This window comes from Manis pentadactyla, chromosome 4 (assembly GCF_030020395.1).
Source record: "Manis pentadactyla isolate mManPen7 chromosome 4, mManPen7.hap1, whole genome shotgun sequence".
Classification (NCBI taxonomy): Eukaryota; Metazoa; Chordata; class Mammalia; order Pholidota; family Manidae; genus Manis; species Manis pentadactyla.
The window spans coordinates 171,185,978-171,210,748 of NC_080022.1; the positions used below are offsets into that span (position 1 = coordinate 171,185,978).

The 24,771-nt window shown below is 38.1% G+C and overlaps 1 protein-coding gene across 1 annotated transcript in view; it reads right to left on the minus strand.

Annotated features, from left to right (window-relative positions):
- Window positions 1-361: 361 nt before the first annotated feature.
- BRCA1 (BRCA1 DNA repair associated) overlaps window positions 362-24,771 on the minus strand; it is a 60,643-nt gene continuing 36,233 nt past the window's right edge. Inside the window, 12 exon segments of the mRNA XM_057501527.1 lie at window positions 362-1,507; window positions 1,509-1,618; window positions 2,408-2,468; window positions 2,815-2,888; window positions 4,522-4,576; window positions 7,345-7,428; window positions 9,812-9,852; window positions 10,348-10,425; window positions 12,598-12,685; window positions 15,669-15,976; window positions 18,120-18,307; window positions 19,927-20,050. Coding sequence (XP_057357510.1) covers window positions 1,433-1,507; window positions 1,509-1,618; window positions 2,408-2,468; window positions 2,815-2,888; window positions 4,522-4,576; window positions 7,345-7,428; window positions 9,812-9,852; window positions 10,348-10,425; window positions 12,598-12,685; window positions 15,669-15,976; window positions 18,120-18,307; window positions 19,927-20,050 — 1,286 coding nt within the window. The 3' untranslated portion in view covers window positions 362-1,432.

The window sequence follows — 24,771 nt, forward strand, 5'->3', positions numbered from 1 at the left end:
CTACAATTTTAAGGGACAATTCAGCCAAGGATGTGAAATGAACTTGTAAGCTGATTCATCCCCAGGGCCTCTAGAAAGGAACACAGCCCTGCTGAAACCTTTATTTTGGCCTCGTGAAACCCAAAACAAAGGAACCAGCTGAGCCGATTTGACGTGACCTACAGAACTGCGAGATAATAAATGGGTACTGTTTTAAGTCACTGACAATTTTGACAATTTGATGATTTGGTATGGCAGCAATAGAAAATGAATACAAAAGGTACTTAAGTCCCCTCAACAACCCTAGGAGGTAGGGGTTATCACCACCATTTTATAGACGAGGAGAAGTGCAGTGAAAAGGCTCTGAGAAAGCCTGCAAGTTGTAGCCTCAAGAGTCTTACTTGCGGAAGTGTTTGCTACCAAGTTTATTTGCAGGTGAACAGCACATTTACAGAACATATTTTGTACAATCAAGTCTGCGCTGCCCTCACGCACTGGGGGGCTAAGGAAGACACAGTCCTTCCAACAGCTATAAACAGTCCAGATAATGAGTTTATGAGAAACACTTTTTCTCCCTTCAGCACACAAAATTATTTATGAAGCTGTACAGTTCAGCAACAGGGAGGCAAAGGGAAAAAATTACCTCAAGGAAAGCAACCGCTCCTTTCCTGGTGGGATCTGTCATTTGTAGACATGAAATATTCATAACCAAGATTTTGTATTTCAAGAGCAATGGGTTACATATCAGAGCTACAACACTTCATTTATTACTAATGGGGAATTAGAAGACTCTCTTTGGACACCAGTTCTTAAAGAGATTCTGCTGTTTCAGAGCACATTAGTGCTAAGAAATTCATTAGAAATCAAGCAACTATAGCCCACACTTACTGGAGATCAGGGTCAGCATGACTCCCCTCTCTTCTAATTAACCCTCAAGTTTCATATTTATATCCATTACCTGCTACTGAATTCCTTCCCCAATGTTCCACTCCAACATTTGAGAGCTGCCCGTGGACTGTTCTGATTTTAAGTCACATCACAGATCCCTAAGTACTCACCTCCCACTGAAGGGTCTGACTCTTGGCCTTTATGAACACAGGGTTTTAGAGAAACAAACTTAGGGAAGCGGCTTTTCTCCTAAGGCCAGCAACTCTGTGCCTCCAGCTCTTAAGCCAACATCTCCACTAAAGGGAATAGGGCTGATAAATAATGAATCAGCATCTTGCTCAACTGGTGGGGTTTAAATGGTCTTAAATTCTTTTCAGGTGAAAAATTACCACAATTTTGTGCTCATGGCAGATTCAAAGGGAGACTTGAAGCAGAAAATCTTTAAGGGACCCTTGCATAGGCAGAAGTTCTTTTCAAGCTGATGTACATAAAATATTTATTAACCAGGCCTGTGGAAGGACTAAAGTGGAGCTCCCAGGGCCTGGAAAAGGGCCATTTCTTAGGCTCATTCTTGGGGTCCTATGAAGACAGGCCCTACACATGAAACACGCGGCTGGCTGGAATCAGCAGCAGCTCTCTCTGGAGATCTGGGGTATCAGGTAGGTGTCCAGCTCCTGGCATTGGTAGAGGGCTACACTGTCCAGTACCCACTCTCGTGTCACCACAGATGCCTCACACACGTGCCCAATCACTGGGGACAGAGAACACAAGCAGAGATTAGTATCAATCCATATTTTCCCCCACCAGACTTATGTCAATCCACTCTGGGAACCTGGCTGTACAGTTCCCTAGGGTTACTCAGGTAGGAGCAAAATGACTGATCTTGAGCAATGCTTTAGGACATAGGACTTCACTCAGAAGCTTGAGGAGTGACTGCCAGAAAGCTCACAGCTTCTGAAACTTTATTAACATGTTAAAGCAAAAGTCACCAGAGAGCAAAGAGCACTGCAATTTAATGGTGTGAAAACATGTTTGCAATATCTTAAGTGAGAAAGCAAAACAGTATGGCAAGCATGATCATATTTGTGTAAAATATGTGCACATATATACATGTACATGCCTGGAAGAATTTTATGGTGATATCATCCCTGAGTGGTGGGATTACTGCAAATACTATGTTTGTGCTTATTTATGCTTTATGTGATGAACATTCACATTTAACCCTCCCAGTGGAAATAATTCATGCATTACTTGTATAATACAAAATAAGTAACAGAAGTTTTAAAAGGACATTTTAGCCATTCATTCATTTGCTCAACAAATATTTATTGAGCACCTAGAATGTGTAACTGGTGGTAAATCAAACATCCCTCAGGACCCTATATGACACAGACACATGCGTTGCCCTCTGAAGCCCCACATAGCTGCACTATGCATGCCAGCTGATCTAACAGGACTAAAATCACCATAGTAATCTTCTTACTTATCCTGGGCCCTCTACCCCGTACTCCTCTGGATGAAGGCTTACAGAAAGACTCACATTGGAAGCCACTGTCCTCTGTCCAGGCATCCGGTTGCACAACCACAACTGGGTGAGTGCCCTGTATCCCCAGGGAGGAAACAGTATTGAGGCTATCAGAGCAGAACTTTTGGAACAGTCACTTCATCACTTCTGGATGGTTGGCTGAAGCAGACTACTCTGGGGCAACCACAGAAAGGGGGAAAGGGCACGTGGCAAAAAGGAAGGGTTAGAGGAGAGAGCCCTCCCTCAATTTATTAAATATTTGGAGTTCAAAAGTCCCTTAAGATGGAGTCTTCTGGCTCCTGTACGTGGTCAGACAAGGCTTAGGGCAAAGAGAGGCTTCAGGGACTGATGGTTGCTAGCCTTGCTCAATCACAGGACAGAATATTGTGTCCTTTCCCTCTGACAGGGTACCAAACACTTACCTTGCCAAAGGTGAATGATGAAGGCTCCTTCACCACAGAAGCTCCACATAGGTGCACCATCCACTCTAGCTGATCTAAATAGGACATTTAGACTTAAAATCCCTAGAGTAATCTGCACTTTTAACCTGGGTCCTCTACCCCTTAACTCCTTTGGATGAAGGCTTAAAGAAAGACTTCTCAGTGGGAGAATCTTCATCTCTGCTCCAAAGGGATGGAAAGGCCTTGAACTAGAATCTGTGCTAGGGGAATGAACTCTAAGTCAATTTGCCAGTGATATGCTACCTATTCTGGTTACCAGTTTTCATAAAGCCACTGGGTAGATAAGGTTTAACAGTCACTCAAGTAAAACAGTTCAAAAGAAAAAAAAAATCCAAGATCTAATTTCCATTAATTTGCTAAATTGTTGGCTAAGATGCTGTGAAGAAACACCTTCCTGCCTTCCCTCCTTCTCTGCCTAATTCGGTGTTAGTAATTGATAATCATGGCCACTGAGAGCACCATACTTACTGGTAATTACTGTAAATGTCAAGACATAGGAGGATAATTCATTCAGTAAAAGAAAAATACATGTTATCCCAGACAGAGACTGAGCACATCAGCAGAGAAAGGCTACCTGCTGAGTTGGAATCAACACACTTGGGGCAACAGAAATCAGAAGAGACTGTAGAGGTGTTCTACTTGCACCTGGAAAAATCAGCAGAACTGAACAATGGGTGGTTCCTGGGCTCCTCTGCATGACTCTTCCACAAGCCCATTTCTGGGACTTACTGAGGTGCTCCTATCCGTCTGAGTGAACTCTGAAGTCAACTGACACACCTCCAAAAGCATCCTGTTAGAGGCCCTGATTTTCACTACACCAAAGAGCAAAAGGAGAGAAACCCTTGCATGGCACTTGGAAGTTTCATGAAGATCTGATCAATAACCAATAAAGAAGGCAGAAGCAAAATTATTTTGCCAGGCTGTCTTGCTGCCACTCATCTGTCCCTGACCAGATGCCAAGGCCATCTTCTGAGGAATAAGAGGACCCGATCCCTGGGGCAGAAGTGGGCAAACGTTAGAAAAGAATAACCCAAATCTATACACACACCAGGGCCTCAGTGCCGCACAATTTCAGAGCCGAGACCCATGGCACTGCACTCCTAAATGTAACATCTCATTCAGTGTCAACTTTAATTAGAAAATGTTCATTAAGACCTTCCCCTGTTCTGGGCCTATGTGGGGCCCTAGGCCCACAGTGCTTAGGCAGCTGCTGTGCTTTCTTCTCTGTCTCAAATGAAGATGGTCGGGAAGAGCAGAATTCCTTCTTGACATTTACAAGCCCCAAAGTTATCTTCTTCCTACCTTTTTTTGAAAGTTTTTAAAAAAAAAATTGAAGTAGTTGATATACAGTATTATATTGGTTTCAAGTATAGTGATACAACTCTCTTATTTTCTCCCCAAAGGGCTGTAAGAGCAGCTCTGTCCCATCTGAGTACAGAATATACTGTATCCTAGATGCCTTCTAGCTCTTGAGAAGGAGCACAGGGGTAGTTTTTTTGCTGTAGGGCAACATTACTACAGTTCTGTCTGACAGGTGGTAGAGAAATAGAATAACCTCTAGAACACCTCACCAATCTGAGGATCCCCCAATAAGGCAATCTCTCCTGAACACTCCACTATGGGAGGCAAAGGCTGGTGCTGGATTCTGCAGTTCTCTCAGTCTCTTACCTGTAGGCATGTTGGTAAAGGGCCCATAGCAACAGATTTCTAGGCCTCTGAAGATCTGGGAGCAGAAAGGGATAGAAAAATGGAGAAAACGGAACAGTTAAAAAACAACATAAAGAAGCCTCAAAAATGAAAAACTTTCCTTTTTCCTTTTCTTTACCATCTGACAATTTCTCCTCCTACTTCCCAGAGATAGTAAGTCCAATGTTCAGACACTGATGCATTTTAGAAGGCTTTTTTGAAGTATGTATGTACAGTCATTATAATTCAAGGGCTGAGCTCTTTGCCCCCACTCAGGCCCAGGCTCTTCCCTGATGACCTTTGCAGGGTGATGTCACTTTTTAATACAAATGAGAAGAGAAAAACTGGTCTTCCTTTATGTTTAATAAAAGGCTTAGATAGCAAGAAACTCAAGCTGTTAGATGAAGTTTGATGTTTACCTAGACTTGGTACATCAATACCAACCATGACCCTGGTTGGCAGACATGTCTCTGATTTTTTTATGTGTACATGTTCCTTTTCTCCTCTTTCTTCTATTCCCTGAACATCTGTTCCTGCCTTCACAGTGCTCTGACAATGGCCACTGTTTCTTCAGGCAAACTCCTAAGTAAAGTTTTTAATCTAGAAGTGAAGGCTGGTTTTGCCTCTTCTCACTGAGCTAACTTGACTACCTGGTTTCCAAAAAATACAGGTTACACTGTACTTCCTAGGTGCCTCTTCCACATTCAGTGCTCAAAATTGCTATTCAAAAACCTTTCTGTGATGATGGTAATGTTCTCTACTTGTGTTAATAAGGTGGCCACAAGTCACATGCAGCTACTAAACATTGAAATCTGGTTAGAGTGAGTAAGCAACTAAATTTCATATTTTATTTAATTTTAGTTATCTAAAACTTAAGCAGCCTCATGTGGTTGGTGGCTACTGTGTTGGACAGGCAAATCCTTACACACGCATTGGCACAGGTTCTTAGGGAAGGACTTGGGAATCATTTAAAAGAAGAAATCTAAGTTTGTGACAGAAATCCAGATCAGCTGGGTAACCCTTGTTCTCTTGGCCTTCTTCCCCATTCCACTAAAAAGAAAATTGCCTAGGCCTAGAACTCCCCTTGCTTCAAACAAGAGGGACTGGGATAGAGAAAAAGTAGGAAGTTAAAAACATAATGGCTAAAGGAATAAGAAAGGACAGCAGGACAAGTCTGTTTCTGTTTTAAGTGACAGCCTCCATCTCTGCCATTCTTACTATCTGTATAAATAAACTGCATCTGCAACCTGTTGACAGGACCTAGATGCTCATAATGCTAAAAGTTCTCCCAGGCAGCCAGCTGGAGCCAATGTTGCTGTGATAAGTATAAAAGTTTAGGAATTTTTACATCAAGGCTGACACTGATGAGAATGTCTAGCTATGAGATAAGAAATCTGAAGTTTCACCTCTACAAATACATCTTTCTTCCTCAGGAAAATACTAGGGTGACCTTTAGTATCTTCGGGATGTCATTGCTTGGTCCAGGCACTTGCCAGCATTGCCATCCCAAGTGCAGGAAATATCCAAAACACTGCCAATTTCCTTGAAGGAGGGAAGAATCTGGTGCTAATTCTGCAGTGCATACAGTGGAATAAAAACAAATAGCTGGCTCATACAGAGCTCCCCTGTGAAGGCAGAAGCAGAAATAGAGCCAAGCAGCTTTTCTTGGCATCTGGAAGTTACTTGATAGGCTCAGAGGATGAGGGTGGGCTGACCCCGAGGGTTCAGAGCTCTCACAGAGCAGTTTTCCTTAGAAAATCACCTCTACTGGTTCCCTCTTAAGTTCTCTACGGGGACAGAAGGTGCTCCATATGGGATGTTCAGAAATGCCCAGCAGTGCACACAAAAGGAAGGACTGCAGGCCAGGAATGTAAGCGCTTAGTCAGTGACCTGAGAAAGCAGCCAGCCCAGGTCTGACAGGCAGGTGTGAAATCTTGCCTGGACTTCTCCCTGAGAGAACAACATAATTTTGGCTACATCATCTGCTGCAGTATGACCTGGGAAAGTCACTGTGTCTTCCTGGGCCTCTGGTCTCCTTCATTTGGAAATTATTCATTAAAATACCCTATTTTTCTCCTCTGTGAAACCTGCTAAAACTTTCCAAGAAACAAAGGTACTGTCGTTAAGAGCTCAGATTCTAAAGTTAGACTGCCTGGGTTCCAACTTCGACTTATGGCTTCACAACTAGCTGTGTGAGCTTGGGTAATATATGCAACCTCTTTGAGCCTTAATTTTCTCAGTTTAAAAATAGGCATAATTATAGTACACACCTCATGGGGTTGCTGTAAAATTATTAATTAGTTAAAATACAGTTGAGTGTTACAGTAGTGGGATATAGTGAACAAGAGGCAGAGTAGCAGCCCCCTCAGAGGGCGACAGGGAAGATTAAAGAAAAAAAAAAGCGTGTTCCCACAGACAGGGCTGTATACAGGCCCTCACAGCACCTACCACACTGCTCTGAGGAAAGACACTATGGTGAAGTAAAAAAGATCAAGGTCTTTAAATTCATATGCTTCAAATCCCAACTCTGCCACTTATCAACTGAAATTTGAACCTCAGATTGGAATCCAAATTACACAGCTTCTCTAAACCTCTAACTTCTCTCATTCATAAAAAGGAGATAATACTTATGTACCTTGTTGGGCTATGAGAACTAAAACATAATCGAGATGAAAGCACCTCATTGGTGCTGTAGCAGTGAGTATGTTAACACCTCTCACAAGATGAATGGGACCATCTTTATGAACGGGCCGGAATGCAGAGGGGTGGGAGGGGTTTTTGTCAACATGGGGGAGGAGGATTTACCTCTCTGTCCTGGGATTCTCTTGCTCGCTTTGGGCCTTGGTGGTTTCTTCCATTGACAACATCTCCTCTGACTTCAAAATCATGCTGAAAGAAACCAAACCCAAACCACAGGGATGAGAGAGAAAGATGAGATTCCTTCAGCAGAAGCAGAGTAGGTATGTCACATTTAAGGAATTCAGTATTTCCAGGCACAATTTTGATACCCCACCCTGCCAAAAAAAATAATTCGTTTCGTGGGCCAGATGAAATGACCAGTATTTCAGCTGCTGAAATCAATTCACTGAAGGAAATCTTTGTGGGCAGAAATTAACAATTGCCTTTTCACCTCACTAGGACTTAATGTATTTTAATTTTCAACATCTATCTCCTCTCAAAACATTCACTTAGCATTTAGATTAAACTGCTATAACTATGCTATTATAAAAATAACTGTAGAATTCCTGATCCCTTAAATCAATTGTGTATTACTATCTAAAGAAATAAGGGCTTCTCAGATTTCCATTGAGAGATTTACAGTTAATGAAACCAAAATGATAAAATATACATTTAATATACTTAGGAAAGGTAGAAGATAATCACTATTTTGACTGGTCAAGGATGAGGGAATATAAAATAATGAGATTGGGGAGGTTAGATCTTTTGGGAGAATTTTGGGGTAGAATGCTTAGAAACAATTCTGACTGAGACTCAGAGTATAGGGAAGACCACACCTGTTGTCAAAGGTATTATGAAGAAAAACAGTCATGAGTATAACCACAGGATGTTATTAGGTGAAAGAACACTTAACACCTCCTAGTTACTTGAGTGAGGAGAGTCTGGTGATAAGTATGTCATCTATTTGAAGATGATCCTCAAATTTATAGTCCTGATTGTACCCCATGCCTACTTAACCTCCCCACCCATGTATCAAATATAAATCTCAAAATTCACACATCTAAAACAGGGCTCTTGATTCTGCTCCTACTACCTGCTCTTTCTCCCTCTTGAGTATGCTCCTCCCTCCATAACTTGCTTTTCTGATTTAATATTACTAACACCCACTCCACCATTCAGGCCAAAAACCTACCGTTACCCCCTCAATTTCTCTCTTTACCTCATCGTCCAAATTGAACCTATTGGTAAGTTCCATCTCCAAACATATATTAAACCAACCTCTTCTTATCATCTCCATGCCTCCAATTACACTATGAATAAAATTCAGATTTCTTTCCATGAGCTATTTGAAATTCTACCTGATTGGGCCCTTGTCTACAATCTTTTCTAACTCCTTGTGTAAGTTCTGCTCCCTATATCAGATTCACAATTACTACTCTCTAGCTACCCTGACCTTTTTTTTCTTTAATAAACCAATACATTCATTCATTTTTTTTCCCTCCAGGTAGTGATAGAAGGCAAAGTTCCTATTCGAAGAGAGGGGAGGGGGAGTGTGGGCAACCTCAGAGAGAGAGGAGGTTACCCTCTAGCCGCGGGGACATATCTGTGGGGACTGCTACCCCTACCTTATGGCGGGGTAGATTCCAATACATTCATTAACTCCAGACCTTTATGTTTACTTTTCTTCTGCTAATAACAATTATTCCCCATACTTTTCAAGGCGAATTATTTCTTGTCTTTTAGGTCTCAGCTTAAGCTTTACAGAAAGCCTTCCCTAGTCTCCTTAACTGAAGCAGGCAGCGTCTTCCCTGGTCAATTGCTAGTCTGTTGTTTTGCATATTTCTTGATAGCAATTATTGGTTATCTTAAATGCACCTTTATTTATTGTGTATCTCCCCTGAATAGAGGATGAATCCTACCAGAGCAGGGACTTGTCAGTCTTGTTTACTGCTATATTCCTGGTGCCCAGCACATAGTAGGCTCCCAATAATATAAATCACTGAATGAAATTTAAAACCAACAAAAACACCATTTAATTAATTATGAATATGCTGAATAGTGCATAACGGTTTTAAACTACTTTTGCTTATTTTATTTGCCTGATCTGTTGTCAGCAGCAGCTTAGATGGCTCTGTTCTAAAATGATTCCTCCTCCTCCACTCTATCTTATTTACCTCTCTCACTGTTCTCAGTATTATAAAGAATAAGATCTCTTTAAAGGAATCTGATTTCTCAACAGATACTCTATTTGCATATTAATATGAAGAATTAATATTCTTCAACAATAATGAACAACCAGTTCTCTACCAAAGTGTATGCAACGAAGATTTAGGTGGGCCTATTTCTTGTGCTTATGAATCTTTTTTTTCTACTTTATAAATTCCTTTTCCTTCCTCCAAAGAAAGGACTGTTTCTACTGAAACTTAAACAAGTGAGAGCACAGAATTTCCTGGTTTGCTTTGCAGAACTCTTCATAATGCATACTGTCAAGGAAAATCCTTGGGAAGTAGTGCAAGGAAGGAAGCAGATAAATTTTTGGTGACTGTGACTCAATGGTGTCAAGTCTGATTAGTTTGTAACATCAAGTACTTACCTCATCTAGCACCTTTCTTTCTTTAATAGACTGGGTCACCCCTAAAGAGATCACAGAAAAGACAGGTCACAGGAAGCAGAAGAACATGTTGTTTTCATGGAGGTGGATGGTGAAGTGATTCACGTAAGAGCATGGGAGGAGTAAATCCGAGTAGGGGCCTCTCTAAAGAAAGCCTCAGCTCCTTAACAGATTTCCTTCTGGAGACACAATTGATGTTTAATTTAAACATTATAAAGGTGCCTGCTGCACATGAATTTCTGCCTACTATTAAATAAATCCCTAGTTCCTATGCTAACATTACTAGAAGCAGATTAGGTCCTATTAGTTATAAAAAGAAATCCAATTTCCCCAACCTCACGAGTTTATCTGAACAAAGAGCTACACATTAAAGATAAAGCTAGTTTAGCGTTATCATTAAAGACCTTTTGGTAATTCAGCTTCAGCATCAGCAAAAACCTCAGGTGTTAAAATGTTAGGTGTAAAAATGTAATTCTGAGGTGTTAAAGGGAGTAAGGGAGAAATTATATTGTACTTACAGAAATAGCTAACTACCCATTTTCCTCCTGCAATTCCCAGAAAATATTTCAGTGTCCGTTCACACACAAACTCAGCATCTGCAGAAGGAAAAACATCAAAAGGATCAGTAAAAGTTGAAAACAAAATCAAGAAATACTTCCATAAGCAGCTGAAGAGCCCCAGATCTTTATGCTACTGAGCTCGATCTGGAGTGATGATTCCAACACCCCTGCTGACAGAATCAGAGGTGGGAAGTACCCTAACCACAACCCGCAGGTGTGGATCTCTCCAAGTCTGGAAAAGGCTGATAAGAAATTAAGACCACAGGAAATGTCTGCTCTGCCCTGTCTTCTAGGTGCCAAAACTGGCTGAGATAACAATCACTGCGTTCAAGGAATTATCCACGTCAGTAGTACGGATACATGCTTGGACGGGATGTATTTTCCTGGATGGTAATATGTACAAGGAGAAAACAGTATCATTGAAGTCCTAAATCTAAAATCAATGTAAATAATAAATTTTCACCTCCAGGACTTCTACCTGCCGAATCCTTAGCCTCCTAATTCCAAATCCTTCTGTGCGGGACAGGAAAATAAGAGTATTTTCATAGCCTTTCTCTTTTCTACTTAAGATTTCAGAAAGCAGTAGCTGGAGAATCACTTGTTAATTTCTTAGCGTTTCAAAGCCCCCTTGAAGAACAAAGCAAACTGAGGAAAGAATAGTTTTAAACAGGAGAAATGTACATAACTAAATCCTAAACACAGCAGGCCATCTTTCAGTAGTGGCAAAAGCTGCTCTCCCTCACAGAATTCTTCACAAATTAAAAAAAACTTCTTTCTTTCTTCACAATGTTTAAAGCTTTTTGTTTAACTGCTTTAAAATTTGACTTAATAACATGCTTTAAACTCAGAAATTTTAGCCCATTTTTCGTTAGGAGTAGCAAATGTTACATAGCTTTTTTGAGTTTGAAGACTGAACTACTTTAGATGTAATTTGCATTTTAAAGTTTTCTTTTTACCTTTCAGCAGCTTTGATCCAAACCTATAGCTTAAAATATATTAAACTTTAATGACTCTCATCTCTAAATCAGTACTTAGACCACAGTACTTTGTTCTGTTGGCTGGTTCCTGTGTGACTCGCGGTATGATCTTTACACAGTAGAAACCTAAGATCTTAGAGGCCCTAAGGCAAGGTGTCCCTGCCAAGGAGCCTGGACCCTATGCTCAAGCACCTGTAGCTATGTGAACAGAACCTTGCTGTGGAAGACCAGTGTACTTCCAAAAAGTCAATCTCGTTAAAAAGGTTTTCACAGTTAAGCTACAGTCTGCTCTTTTGTGTGCTGCACGTACCAGTCTTTGCTTTGCCCATGACTCTAACTCTTCTTTCAGATAATAGGTCTTCAGATACTTGAAGACAGTCATCTAATTCCCTTAAGTCTTCTCATTCGTTCATCTGTTCAAATAAAACTACTTTGAATTCTTTTCCATCATATTCTCATGATCTACTTCCAGATTAACACTCTCTAGTTTGTCAGTGACCAGCTTAAAAAGAAAGCATGGAGCTCAAAACAGGGCACATACCTCACTCCAGCAGAGAATACTGTGGTGTGGGGGGTGGAAGTCAGGATCTTCACTTCACTTGTTCTGGACATTAGGCTTGTATTAATAAGGCCCAATTTCAGGTGAGCTTTTTTTAGCAGCTCTGAAATGTTTACTCAGATTTAGATTACAGTCAGTTAAAAACCTCTGAGGTCTCCATTACCACAGAAGTCATAATTAAGATTTAAAAAGGGGAAGGAGTAAGACAAATGAATTTTCCTTCTTCCTTTTTCATATCTCAGAGCTGACACCAGACTTGTTTCCTAAAAAACTCACCCACACTCAAACTAGGTGTTTGAATAGAGCTTGGACACAGAGCTAGGGTTTCTAACTGCCCAGATTTTAAGTGAAGGCTTGCTTCTGCTCATTCCTCTTTTTGCCCCATGTGTTCCCCCAGGACTTGGGGTTTGCCTTATCAAAAAACCTTTCACACAGTCCAGTCCAGGCAGGATGGACTAGGAGAAGTAGTTCACTGTTCTGGCTCACCACTCTCCAAATCTTAACCCAAAACAAAAGGGGGACAGGAGTAGCAAATTTGTAATTTTGCTTTTATCAAGTAATAATTGACTATTGGAAGATTATCACCCATGCTATGCTTAACAAATACTCCCATTTCTTCATGTAGTTTTTATGCAACAGGTACAACATATTCTGTAAAGGCTCTTGATATACCTGTTTTCATAATGACATGAGTAGTCTCTTCAGTAACTAGATCAGTTAAATTGATGTGGTGTTTTCTGGCAAACTTGTGCACAAGCATCTGAAATCAAATCAAATAGTACATTATAAAAATTACCTCTAGTGGTGGGAATGGAAATTAGTTCAACCATTGTGGAAAGGAGTAAGGAGGTTCCTCAAAAAGCTCAAAATAGAAATACCATTTGACCCAGGAATTCCACTTCTAGGAATTTACCCTAAGAATACAGCAGCCCAGTTTGAAAAAGACAGATGCACCCCTATGTTTAACGCAGCACTGTTTACAATAGCCAAGAAATGGAAGCAACCTAAGCGTCCATCAGGAGATGAATGGATAAAGATGTGGTACATATACACAATGGAATATTATTCAGCCATAAGAAAACAAATCCTACCATTTGCAACAACATGGATGGAGCTAGAGGGTATTATGCTCAGTGAAATAAGCCAGGCGGAGAAAGACAAGTACCAAGTGATTTCACTCATCTGTGAAGTATAAGGACAAAGAAAAACTGAAGGAACAAAACAGCAGCAGAATCACAGAACCCACGAATGGACTAACAGTTACCAAAGGGAAAGGAATTAGGGAGGATGGGTGGGAAGGGAGGGATAAGGGGTGGGGGAAGAAAGGGGGCATTACGATTAACATGTATAATATGTGTTTGGGGGGGACATGGGGAGTGCTGTGCAACACAGAGAAGACAAGTAGTGATTCTACAGCATCTTACTACACTGATGGACAGTGACTGTAATGGGGTTTGTTGAGGGGACTTGGTGATGGGGGGAGTCTAGTAAACATAATGTTCCTCATGTAAGTGTAGATTAATGATACCAAAAAAAAAAATTACCTCTAGTACATAGCTTAGAATATTAGTTATACTAGCTTTGAGTCTCCACTTTACTTACAAAAGGTACACCTTTTTATTTTAACATGCCTGAAATCTCAAAATAAATAGTAATTTAATAAAAATTACATACAAATCAGAGGAAGAAATTCTAAACTAGTCTATGCTAGCAGCATGGAATTACAACCAAGGATTCAAAGTAATATTAGTTTTCCCATTAACAGCAGATATCATTTAATTCCCTAAGTTTCTTTGCAGAGTGACACTCTACTATACTATATTTTAGATTTATCAGCCTACACTTTATGAGCTGAAAGGTCATTAGCCTATCTGAAAAGTCATGCTACAGTATGTGGCTTAAAAACAAGATTCAATCCTTTGATACTTATAAAACATTCAAGTCAAGCTACTTCTAAAGGTCAGTGCAAAAACTATCAATTCCTTGTAAGAAGGATTGGAATAGACTCATATTCTTCCCAAAAGGAATCTAGAGCCTTCTAGCTATTATCTATCAACAAAATAAAAATCAATAGGCAGTAAAAGAAATTAACCAGATCCATTATGGACACAGTTGACATTATCAGTAGCCACTGTTTGGTAAATAACTTTGTTTACCAAAGGCTATCATTTACTAGCCATCACCACCCACTGCAATATTTCTGTGTTGCACAATACTGCGATGGAGATAGGCCATCTTTCTTTCCTGCTGCCTTACTCCACACTGCCACAAGGCACTGAAAAGGCCAGCTAGAGAAGCTAATGATATCCTCCCCCTTTTGCACTGCCCTCTGCCAGGATCATTAGCAATTCTGAGCTGATTAATTGCTCAAATCCCAGCCTTGAAACAGTGTTCAGTTAGAACAGCAACTGCTGAAAAGATCATCTTAACATGAGCTTCAGAATTAATCATGTGTAATACAGTCAGCAGCTTTCATAATAAATTTACCACACTTCAGCAAGTCTGAATAGAGCTGAAAAGTTTTCCTCTTTGTTTGTTTAAAGACAACATGTACCCAGGCCACGTATAGTCTAATCTGCAGCTCAGAATTGCCCACAGCAAGAATGATTAGATCACTTTAGCCTCCTCTGAAAAGCTGAACTCATAAAACAAAGGAGTAAAGAATGCTAATTTTCAATGAATGGGAATTCTGGACATAGAGGCAAATGATCAAGAACAATATAGGTGGATGCAGGTATGAATTTTCAGAGCAAACAGCTGATCTGAACATGTGGTTGTGAGATGAGAATTCTGCTAACATTATTGATGAGAATTAGCCATTGTATTTATTGCTACAGCAGACACAGCATACTCTGTGCCGTTTTAGTAGCTGGACACATCTGGCCACTGAGAATATCATGCTGAGCTGCTACCTACAGAGAAGTGTGGATGAGAAATGGTTCTTATCCTAAGAAGGGCATATTAAGAAAGATTACTTAAGAATGACTGGGTTATCATTCAGTATACAATAAATGGTACCTACTATTCAAACCATTTGATACTCCAGTGTGTTATCATGGTTAAAAAAAATTCACTCAATTATTTTATTATGAAGTGATACCAATAGTAACTAATAACCTGGGAGGTAAATTTATGAAATGGCTGAAATCTACACTCAGCCTAAGTAGAAACAAGTTATCAGTGGTCTTAATATTTTAACAGATATTTTTCCATAATCTGAAACAATTTGTTTCTGGAATGAGGAGCCCAACACATGTTAAAATCCTAGTCAGGTGGTGGTATTGTAGAGCAGAAATGATAGGGCAGACTACTGAATAACCGTGTTAAAAGCCAAGATAAACACAATTAAAAACCAGAGAAATGCCTCTGTTGGTATACTTGGAACCACTGAGGCTTTAATCATGCTGGTAAGTACACTCAGGTATGCACCAAGGCAGGGAAAGATGCTCTGTGGGGAGTAGAGCTACATCTACTGCTTTTTTAGATAAAAAGAAAATTAAAATTAAAAAGCTCTATATCATACCCAAAATAACCTGCTAATATTTAATATTTATTTTCTTGAGTAAATATACACAAAACAATCCATGCTATAGCTTTATCTTAGTCCACATTTTCAGAAAATGGTAATGGAAATTAAATTACATAGAACTGTGCTTGTTTCCTAGATTTCTTCCTACAGTTATCTGTTGCTAGTCCCTATTTAAAACTATTTACACTAGGGAGATACATATAGATATACTCACAAATTCTTTTGGGGTCAAGCCTGATGCTACCACAGACATTCTGTTGCTGACTCTTTTTGTTGAAGATACCACTTCTGGCTTTTCCCTGTTCATACTTTCTTCCCTCACATTATACCTAGCAGTATTAATAGTATGAGCGGCAGCTGGACTTTTGGCAGATTCTTCAACTTGAAATTGGGGTAATTTCAATGCTGAGGTTGAAGCTGTCCTGCTGCAAACACGAGCCAGCTCTGGGGCTCTGTCTTCAGAGGGATCAGACTCAGGGTCATCAAAGAGGCTGATTCCGGATTCTAGGTAAGGGCTTCCCTCTGAAAGCAATAGGGTAAAAATTTAATCTACATGACAATGAATCTTGAATTACAGTGTTTAGTCTCTGAATTAAAAGATCAAATTAGGTTAAGAGAAAAATGGGTAAACTAGTAATACACTCTCGGTGGAAGTGCAGAGTGGCCTAATTTTTCTAAAGGACGATTTAGCATTATGTTGCAAAAGCATTGTGTTGTTTACACTTTCTATCAATAATTCTAGTTTTAGAAGTGTATTTTTAGGAAATAAAAGATGTATGCAAGATTTAGTTGTAGGAATGCTCACTGCAACATTGTGTATAACAGTAAAGTTTTAGAAACAATGTAAATGTCAATAACAGGAGATTGATAATAGGAGATTGAATATATTATGGCACATGCATTCCAATGGAGTACTCTTCAACCATTACATTTAATTACGATAAAATGGAGAAATGCACACACCCCTGTCCATTGCAGAATTGTTCACAATAGCCAAGAAGTGGAAGCAGCCCAAATAATCTATCAGTGGATGAATGAATAAAGAAAATGTGGCACATGCACACAATGGTTTTTAAAAAGCTGAATAAGCTTTTAAAAACGAAGAAAATCCTGTCACATGCTATAAACGTGGATGAACCTTGAAAGGCATTAAGTTAAAAAAAAGAAGTCAATCACAAAACAAATACTGTATGATTCCACTTACATGAGGTTTCAAAAGCAATCAAACTCTTAGAAAGTAGAATGGTGTTTGCCAGGAATGGGGGAGAAGGGGAAGTGGGGAGTTCTTGTGTAATGGGTACAGAGTTTCAGTTTTACAAGATGAACAAGTTCTAGAGATCTATTACACCACTGTGGGAATATACTTAACACCACTGAACCCTTAAAAATGGTTAAGATGGTCAATTTTATGGTATGTTTTTTACCGCAATTAAAAATAAAAGATTTTAAAAGATGTCACCAAATTTAAGAGGTGACCCTATTTCAGACTCCTAACATGAAAAAAGTTTGCAACTTAGAATCCACTAAATGCAGTATTATAAGGTCTGCTTTCTATAATTTTTGTCTTTTATTTTATCTAGTTCTTAGTGGATGGGTTTGGGTTCAAATGTATACTTTAATCTTTGGGCTTCTTGTGAATATTTTGGCAATTCTGAATCACTGAAACTTTTTCCAAATACCCAATGCAAATAGTTAACTAAAAACAAACAAAACAATGTTTTAAAATTTTTAAGTGAGAAATGCTCCTAATATATTAAATAGGATAGCTAAGAAATATTATTTATCAGTGTATTTTAAGAAGTTTAAGTAAATTAACTATAGAAATATAGGAATTTTTATTGCTAATGACAAGAATACAGGTAATTTTAAATATCCTTATTACCTATATTCTTCAACTGTTTGGCAATGAATATACAGTACTTTGGTAAGGAAGGAAATAAAGGCTGAAAAATGAGACAAATGCTTGATTTTTGTTTCTTCATTCATGATATCATTACCTTTTTTTAACTTAATAAATCATCAGATATCATTACCAAATTAAAAATAGGAGACCATTCCTGAAACATTTCTGAAAATGTTATTTCATCAGGAAGTAACCATAGCTAAGTAGAATGTATGAGATTCCTAAAATGACCTTAATGAACATGGCCAAATTCCACATTTAGATGCCAAAGAGAACCTTTATCATGCGTTTTTGAGGATTAATTTACAACTTTCTTTACTGATGAAAACTTTGATTTACAAGTCATAAAACACCATTCATTCAGTGATTTATAAGGCATTAAATATACAGTCATTTATACTCTTTAATTCATAAAATAAGAGATTAATTTGGAGATTTGACTCATTTTTCAGTAAAGGACAGGCCTGAAACTTTATTTTTTGACCCTAGAACTCTTATATAACAGTTGAAGTAAAATATTTAGAGTGCACCAAGACCCTCCCACCCTCAAAACTGTTAGTTAAACCAATATAGACAGAATAACAGCTGCAATAATTTTCAAGTAAACTTGGATTAACATTCAGGCTACTTTTCTAAAATGGGTTTAAGTATAATAGATGTACTCATAATAGACTAGTACATCTGAAAGTTGATTAACTAGAACATCTTTAGGTAAAATTTAGAGTAAATATGTTTTCTCCATCAGAGCAGATGAAATACTACCTGGGTCTTGTCTTGACACGTAAGGTTGCTCCATTAAATCCTGGGCCTCAAACTTAGACAGCTGTTGCTCCTCCATATCAACAACCTTGCTGAGCTCCTTTTGAGACGGGCAATTTCCATTCTGAAGACTAGAGTGGCTGTGCATATACCACCTATTATCTAGCAACGGGAGTTTAGAAGGGGAAGACCTAGAAAGAAGAGTGAAAGGAAAAAAACATCGCCACAGCTTAAGAAAGGACTAATCATACTTCCTGGGCAACCAAAATGTAAGACAGCTCACTGTCACTGTCAGAGAGATTGGGAATGACTAGCAAAGAATGGCCTGAAAGTCTGGATTTGTGATGTCTGCCAACATGTCAACCCTGACATATAACATCTCCCCTTAGGGTCTGGTCCAAGGCAGTATATCTCCTAGCTATTTAAAAGCATGTCTGCAAAGTTCACCAATTATCCACTACCACTCAGATTCTATACACTATTCCACTTGAGTCCAAAAGGATGTGCTAGAATCAGCTTTCTCATGAAAATAGAAAGTTAATTAATTTTGACATCTCTACACTTATTCTTTTTGCCCAATTTTAGCAAACTTCACAGAATCATCCTTACCTCCTACCTTTTCAATATCCAAAGTCATTCCAAAAACAAAAGTTAGCTATATAAAATTTTGTTATGAAGAGCATATGTGCCCAGAAAGTAATTTCTCTACTCTTTCAGGTGTTTAGTAGGACTTTGCTGAATAAAATATTTATTGACAGACTTAAAGGACCTCAGAGCTCAGCTAATTAATTCCAACAATGACTGGGCATTTACTATGAGTCAGGCACTAAAGCTAGGCCCTGTGGATTGAAGATGAACTAGACATGAATTGCTGCTCTCAGGTAGTCTGATGGAGGAAGTTCAATCAATGTGTAGGTTCTTTAACAGGAATCTCTAGGGGGTACACTATGGAGGGGGACAAGGAGCAGGATTAATTAGTCTGAATATTAAATAGGTGGTTAGCTCAATTGGTTAAAACATGGCAATGAGGTTGTTACCTCTAAATATGTATTTAGTGTCTATGACGTCAGATCTTTTCATTCTCTGTCACAGCCACAATGACAGTACCCTAGCCTCAAAAATATATCCTCAGTCCAGTCCAAGAGGTTTAGAAAAGACGGTGTGATTAGATTATTGACAACTTGTCACGATTCCCAGAAAGATAAGTGAAAATATACCTATACTCAGTAGGAACTCACACAATTTCCTTTTCCTTCCTAGAGTGGCAAGAAATGTGCCTCTAAAAGCCGAGACTCTTACCTGAACTACCAAATAGGAATCATAGTCCAGAACTTGTCCTTTTATTTTCACAGTGTTGTAAAGATCAAATGAGGAAGTATGTAAAATTATTTTGAAAATACAAAGTGCTACAAAATATTATCTCAACAGTGATTCACATAGATATCCCTGAAATATATTCTGAGTATTTCAGGGGTAAATCAATAGTGGAACTTTTTCTAGAAAGGCAAAACTTCAAATTGGGCAAGGGCTACCTTGGAGAAGTTCACCATCAGCCTCCAGGATTGCTTAGGTTTTAATTCTGTATTTTATTTCGACCTTCAGAAGGAACAGACCTACAGTGCTTTTCTCATGTTGTAGTTCATGCCTGTTATTAGGTCTAAAAAGCCTTATACAATTAAACAAAAGAAGTGTAGAGCAATGAAAGGTTAGAAATGTCTATATACTAAAAAACTAGAGAAAGTATGGTCAAAATTTGGTATAAGTAAAGGCATTACTTAGATATCACAACTTGACATTTATTACTTCTTACCTTTCCATTTCTGGTTCTTTATTTTTAGTGGTGGAACTATCCAGAGGTACTTGAAACTTGTCAGCAGAAAGGCTCTTGGAATTCTGCCTTATAGGGTATTCACTACTTTTCTCTGAAGTTAATACTGGTTTAAAACAGAATGAGAAGACAAAGAAATCACTTTATTGTTTTGTCCTGATGGTGGTAATTCACGTAAGGATACTGATTTTTTCAAAAGCAGCAATCTGTGACAGTCAAATTGGTTTTTAAACAAGTATATCAAAATGAATTTTATAAACGCAAGTGATGCAGTACTAAATGGAACCAAATGACTAAAAAATAATGACAATAAAAGGAACACTTTAAGACTGGGTAAATAAAGATACCCAGCTGAGACTAGGCTGAGAAAACCATATATTTATGTTTTGTGGCCCTGAATGATAAGGAAACAAGAATAGGAAATGAATTTTATCTCTGCAGCCAACTAAATTACGCTCAAATCCTCTTAGGTAATAGGGAAGGGAAAGTACTGGAAAGCACAAAGCACTATTTTCTTTTCCATCCCTACTGCCTCTACATTTAAGACCATATAGGATAAGGGTTTAGGCTTTTGCATGTGTGGGGAAGCAAGAGGGGAGGGGTCAGATGAGAAAGGAAAAACAGTGACATTTGCTTCACATTTTCAATTACTAAGAAAAAAATAAACCAAACAACCAATACACACAAAAACTCATGGTGCTGACTGATAAGGATCCTAAATGTAATACAAGGAACTAATGATGAAATGGCACAAGAAAGGAAAAAACACAAAACAGACCCAAGGCAAAGTTGTGGCATGTTAATACATCGTTTTTATTAATTCTTCCAAATGTATTATTGTGCCACTGCTTTGTAGGAAGTGGCTTAAAGGCAGAAATATATAAAAAGCAGAACAAATACTAAAAAATTATGTCTCTTATCCATTAAAAAGTCACTAACCACTGTAATTTATTTTGAGCTTTTATTAGAAAAGCCAAAATGCATAAATTGAGGAAAAATATTTTAAGCAAAGGGCTGTATTAATTAAATTGTCTTTTAAGATACTGGGTAGCCTGGGGAGAAATAATCATTGATTTTGAGTTAATCTTCAAATGCATTATTTATAGTTTCCTTTATGTTCATTTTTTCTGGACCTGTGAATTTCTAGGAACACAAGAACTCTGCCTAGAGCTATCAACTGCTGAAAGCAAGCAGGGTCTAGCAATGAACCAGCAGGTTTTTCTTCTAACTGGGCACATAAAGCTTTTTAATAAAGGTATCATTTCTCCCCATATATAGGGTGATAATTGAAAGAAGGCAATGTGCAGTCTCTAATCACATCAAACAGAACTAATCATTGAAAAGGGTTTAAAAAAGCAAAAGTGAAAGGGCTAGTGGGAAGCCTCCAACACAAACACAGATATAGGCATAATATGGAAATATTGCGGGTTCTGCTTCAGACCACTGCAGTAGAGAGAATTCACAATGAAGTGAGTCAAATAAATTTTTTTTTGTTTCCCAGCACAAAAAGTTATGTTTACACTACACTGTAGTCTATTGAAGTGTGTAATAGCATTATATCTGACAAAAAATATACACACCTTAATTTAAAAATACTTTATTGCTAAAAAATGCTGTCATCTGAGCTTTTAGTGAGTCATAATCACTGATTACAGATCACCAAAGTAAATATAACAATGAAAAAGTTTGAAGTATTGAGAGAATTACCCAAATGTTACACAGAAACAAAAAGTGAGCAAATGCTGTTGGAAAAATGGCACCAATAGACTTGCTCAAATAGGGTTGCCACAAACCTTCAATTTGTAAAAAATGTATTATCTGCAAAGAGCAATAAAACAAGATATGCCTGTATTAAAAAGTCATTCTATCACTTGAACATTTAGCATATGAGTTCCTCTTTGCACTACAATTGGGCTTAAGCTATGAAGAAAATAAGCTAACCTGAGTTAGGATTCAGTAACTCAATATTACCTAAAAACATGGCAAAACTTTTCTGCTCTTCTTTTTTCTTAATCCTATTATGAATGCAGGGATTCAGAGCTGTACTAGAACAGTAACTTAGTCCCCCTTAAGTCATTCCCTCACCTGGGGGTCTTAACCTGTTATATTCTTTATTGGTAGGGCGTATGCTCCAGACCAGACATTTAATAAATTTACTGCCTCCCTATGCTGTCCTAAGCATTATGCAAAGCATTAGGAAGAATCAAAGGAAAATAAATTGAAGAGGAAGGAAAGAGATCTTAAGAGATGATAAATTATAAAATACAGAACCCATAATGAAATTCAGCTTTAAGAAGTACATAACCCATCCACCTCAACTGATTCAGAATTTTCAGGAGAGGAGCCTAGGAATTTTTAACAAGTGGTTCCAGCAATGAACACAGTAGGACAGAAAAGTCAGGTATGTCTGAAAATTACTTCCACTGTAATGGGCTACATTTTACAAATCTTACAAATGCTAATGTTTGCTTTATGAATGACAGATAATCCAGGAGTAAGGAACAACAACAAAGTACCTAATATGAAATAAATAGATTTACCTGTGGAGGAAATACACATAATTCATAATGGGTAAATACACATATTTGCACAAAAATGTTATGTAGGCTTGGGAATGACCCTTAGATAAACAATAGGGCAGATCTATGCTGAGGGTAAGACATTTGATGTAAAGGACCTAGAGAAAGGGCTTTTATGGTCTTTAAGAATACTGGATCTTAAAAATAAAAACTGGTGAAATCCAAATTAAGTCTAGAGTTTCCCTTGTTACTAGTAATGTACCAATGTTGGTTTCTTAGTTCTGACAAAGTATCATGGTGATGTAAGATGACATTAGAGGTAACTGAAACCAGGTAAGGGGTAGAGTTCCCGTAGTAACTCTCTATACTTCTGTACCATCACTACTACTTTTCTATAAATCTAAAACTATTCAAAAATAAGTTTATTAAAAAGATACATCAGTATAGTTGAAGGTAAACAAAACTCCTTTTCCTAGGATTAAGAAGTTTGCTTGCATTTCAGTTAGACTCATACCAATTTAAGAGAGAAGAAGGCACAAAACTTTAGTTGGTATTAAGTTTATGCTCAAAACATTTCAGAAATAAAGCCACAAAATTCCAGAATTCATACCCAGAAATATTCTTTCAGTAAGTCTGATGTGGGTTTCAGAGTTTTAATCATGTGAAGTAAAATATTTATCAAGCACCTACTATGTTCCAGGCACAGGTCTAAGGGTTCTTTGCCCTTAGGGAGCCTACATTCTAGTGGGAGGTAAGGAGGAACTCTGAACAACAAGCAAAACAAATTACATATTACTAAAAGTTGGAATAAAAGCTATGAAAAAAATAATCATATAACAGGGTAACATGGGGCTGGAAAAGTCAGAGAAGTAAAAGCTACAATAAAAAAAGTGTCAATAAATGGTGTCCAGAAACTGGGCAGCTATATCCAAAAGCATAAAACTCGACTACTTCCTTACATCATACACAAAAATAAACTCAAATGGATTAAAGACTTAAATATAAGACCTGAAACCATAAAACTATAAGAAAACAGGCAGTAAGTTCTTTGACATTGGTCTAAGTGATATTTTTTGGATCTGTCTTCTCAGGTAAGGACAACAAAAACAAAAATAAACAAATGGGTCTACACCAAACTAAAAAGCTTTTGCACGGTGAACAAAACCATGAACAAAACAAAAAGGGAACCCACTGAATGCAAGAAGTTATTTTCAATGACATATCTGATAAGGGGTTGATACCCAAAATGTAAAAAGAACTCAGAAAAATCAACATCAAATAAACAAACAATCCAATTAAAAAGTGGGCAGAGCAAGATATGGAAGCAACCTATGTGTCCATCAGTAGATGAATGGATAAAGAGGTGGTACATATACACAATGGAATACTATTCAGCAGTAAGAAACAAATCTTACCATTTGCAATAACATGGTTGGAGCTAGAGGGTATTATGCTCAGTGAAATAAGCCCGGCAGAAAAAGATAAATAACAAATGATTTCACTCATTTGTGGAGTTTAACAACAAAGCAAAACTGAAGGAACAAAATAGCAGCAGACTCAGAGACTCCAAGAAGGGACTAGTGGTTAGGAAAGGGGAGGGGTGGGAGGGAGGAGGGGATCGTGGGGTATCATGATTGATGCACAAGATGTGTGTGGGGTCACGGGGAAGACAGTGTAGCTCAGAGAAGACAAATAGGGACTCTATGGCATCTTACTACACTGACGGGCAGTGACTGCAATGGGGTATGGGGGGAACTTGATAATAAGGGTGAATGTAATAACACATTGTTTTTCTTATGAAACCTTCATAAGAGTGTATATCAATGATACCTTAAAAAAAAATAAAAAGTGGGCAGAGGACCTAAATAGATATATTCCTGAAGAAGACATGTAGATGACCAACAGGCACATAAAAAGACGCTCAGTATCACTAACCTTAAGGAAATGCAAATCAAAACCACAATAAGATATCACCTCATAACTGTCAAATGGCTATTATCAAAAAGACAAGAAATATGTGTTGGTGAGGATATGGAGAGAAGTGAACCCTCAGGCACTGTTGTTGGGAATGTAAACTGGTGCAGCCACTGTGGAAAGTAGTATGCAGGTTCCTCAAAAAGAAAGAAAAAAAAATAGAACTACTATATGATCCAGCAATTCCACTTCTAGGTATTTATCCAAAGAAAACAAAAACATTAATTTGACAAGACATATGCACCCTTATGTTCATTCCAAATTATTGACAATAGCCAAGTAAAGGAAGCAAACCTAAGTTTCCATTGACAGATGAATGGATAAAGATATGGTC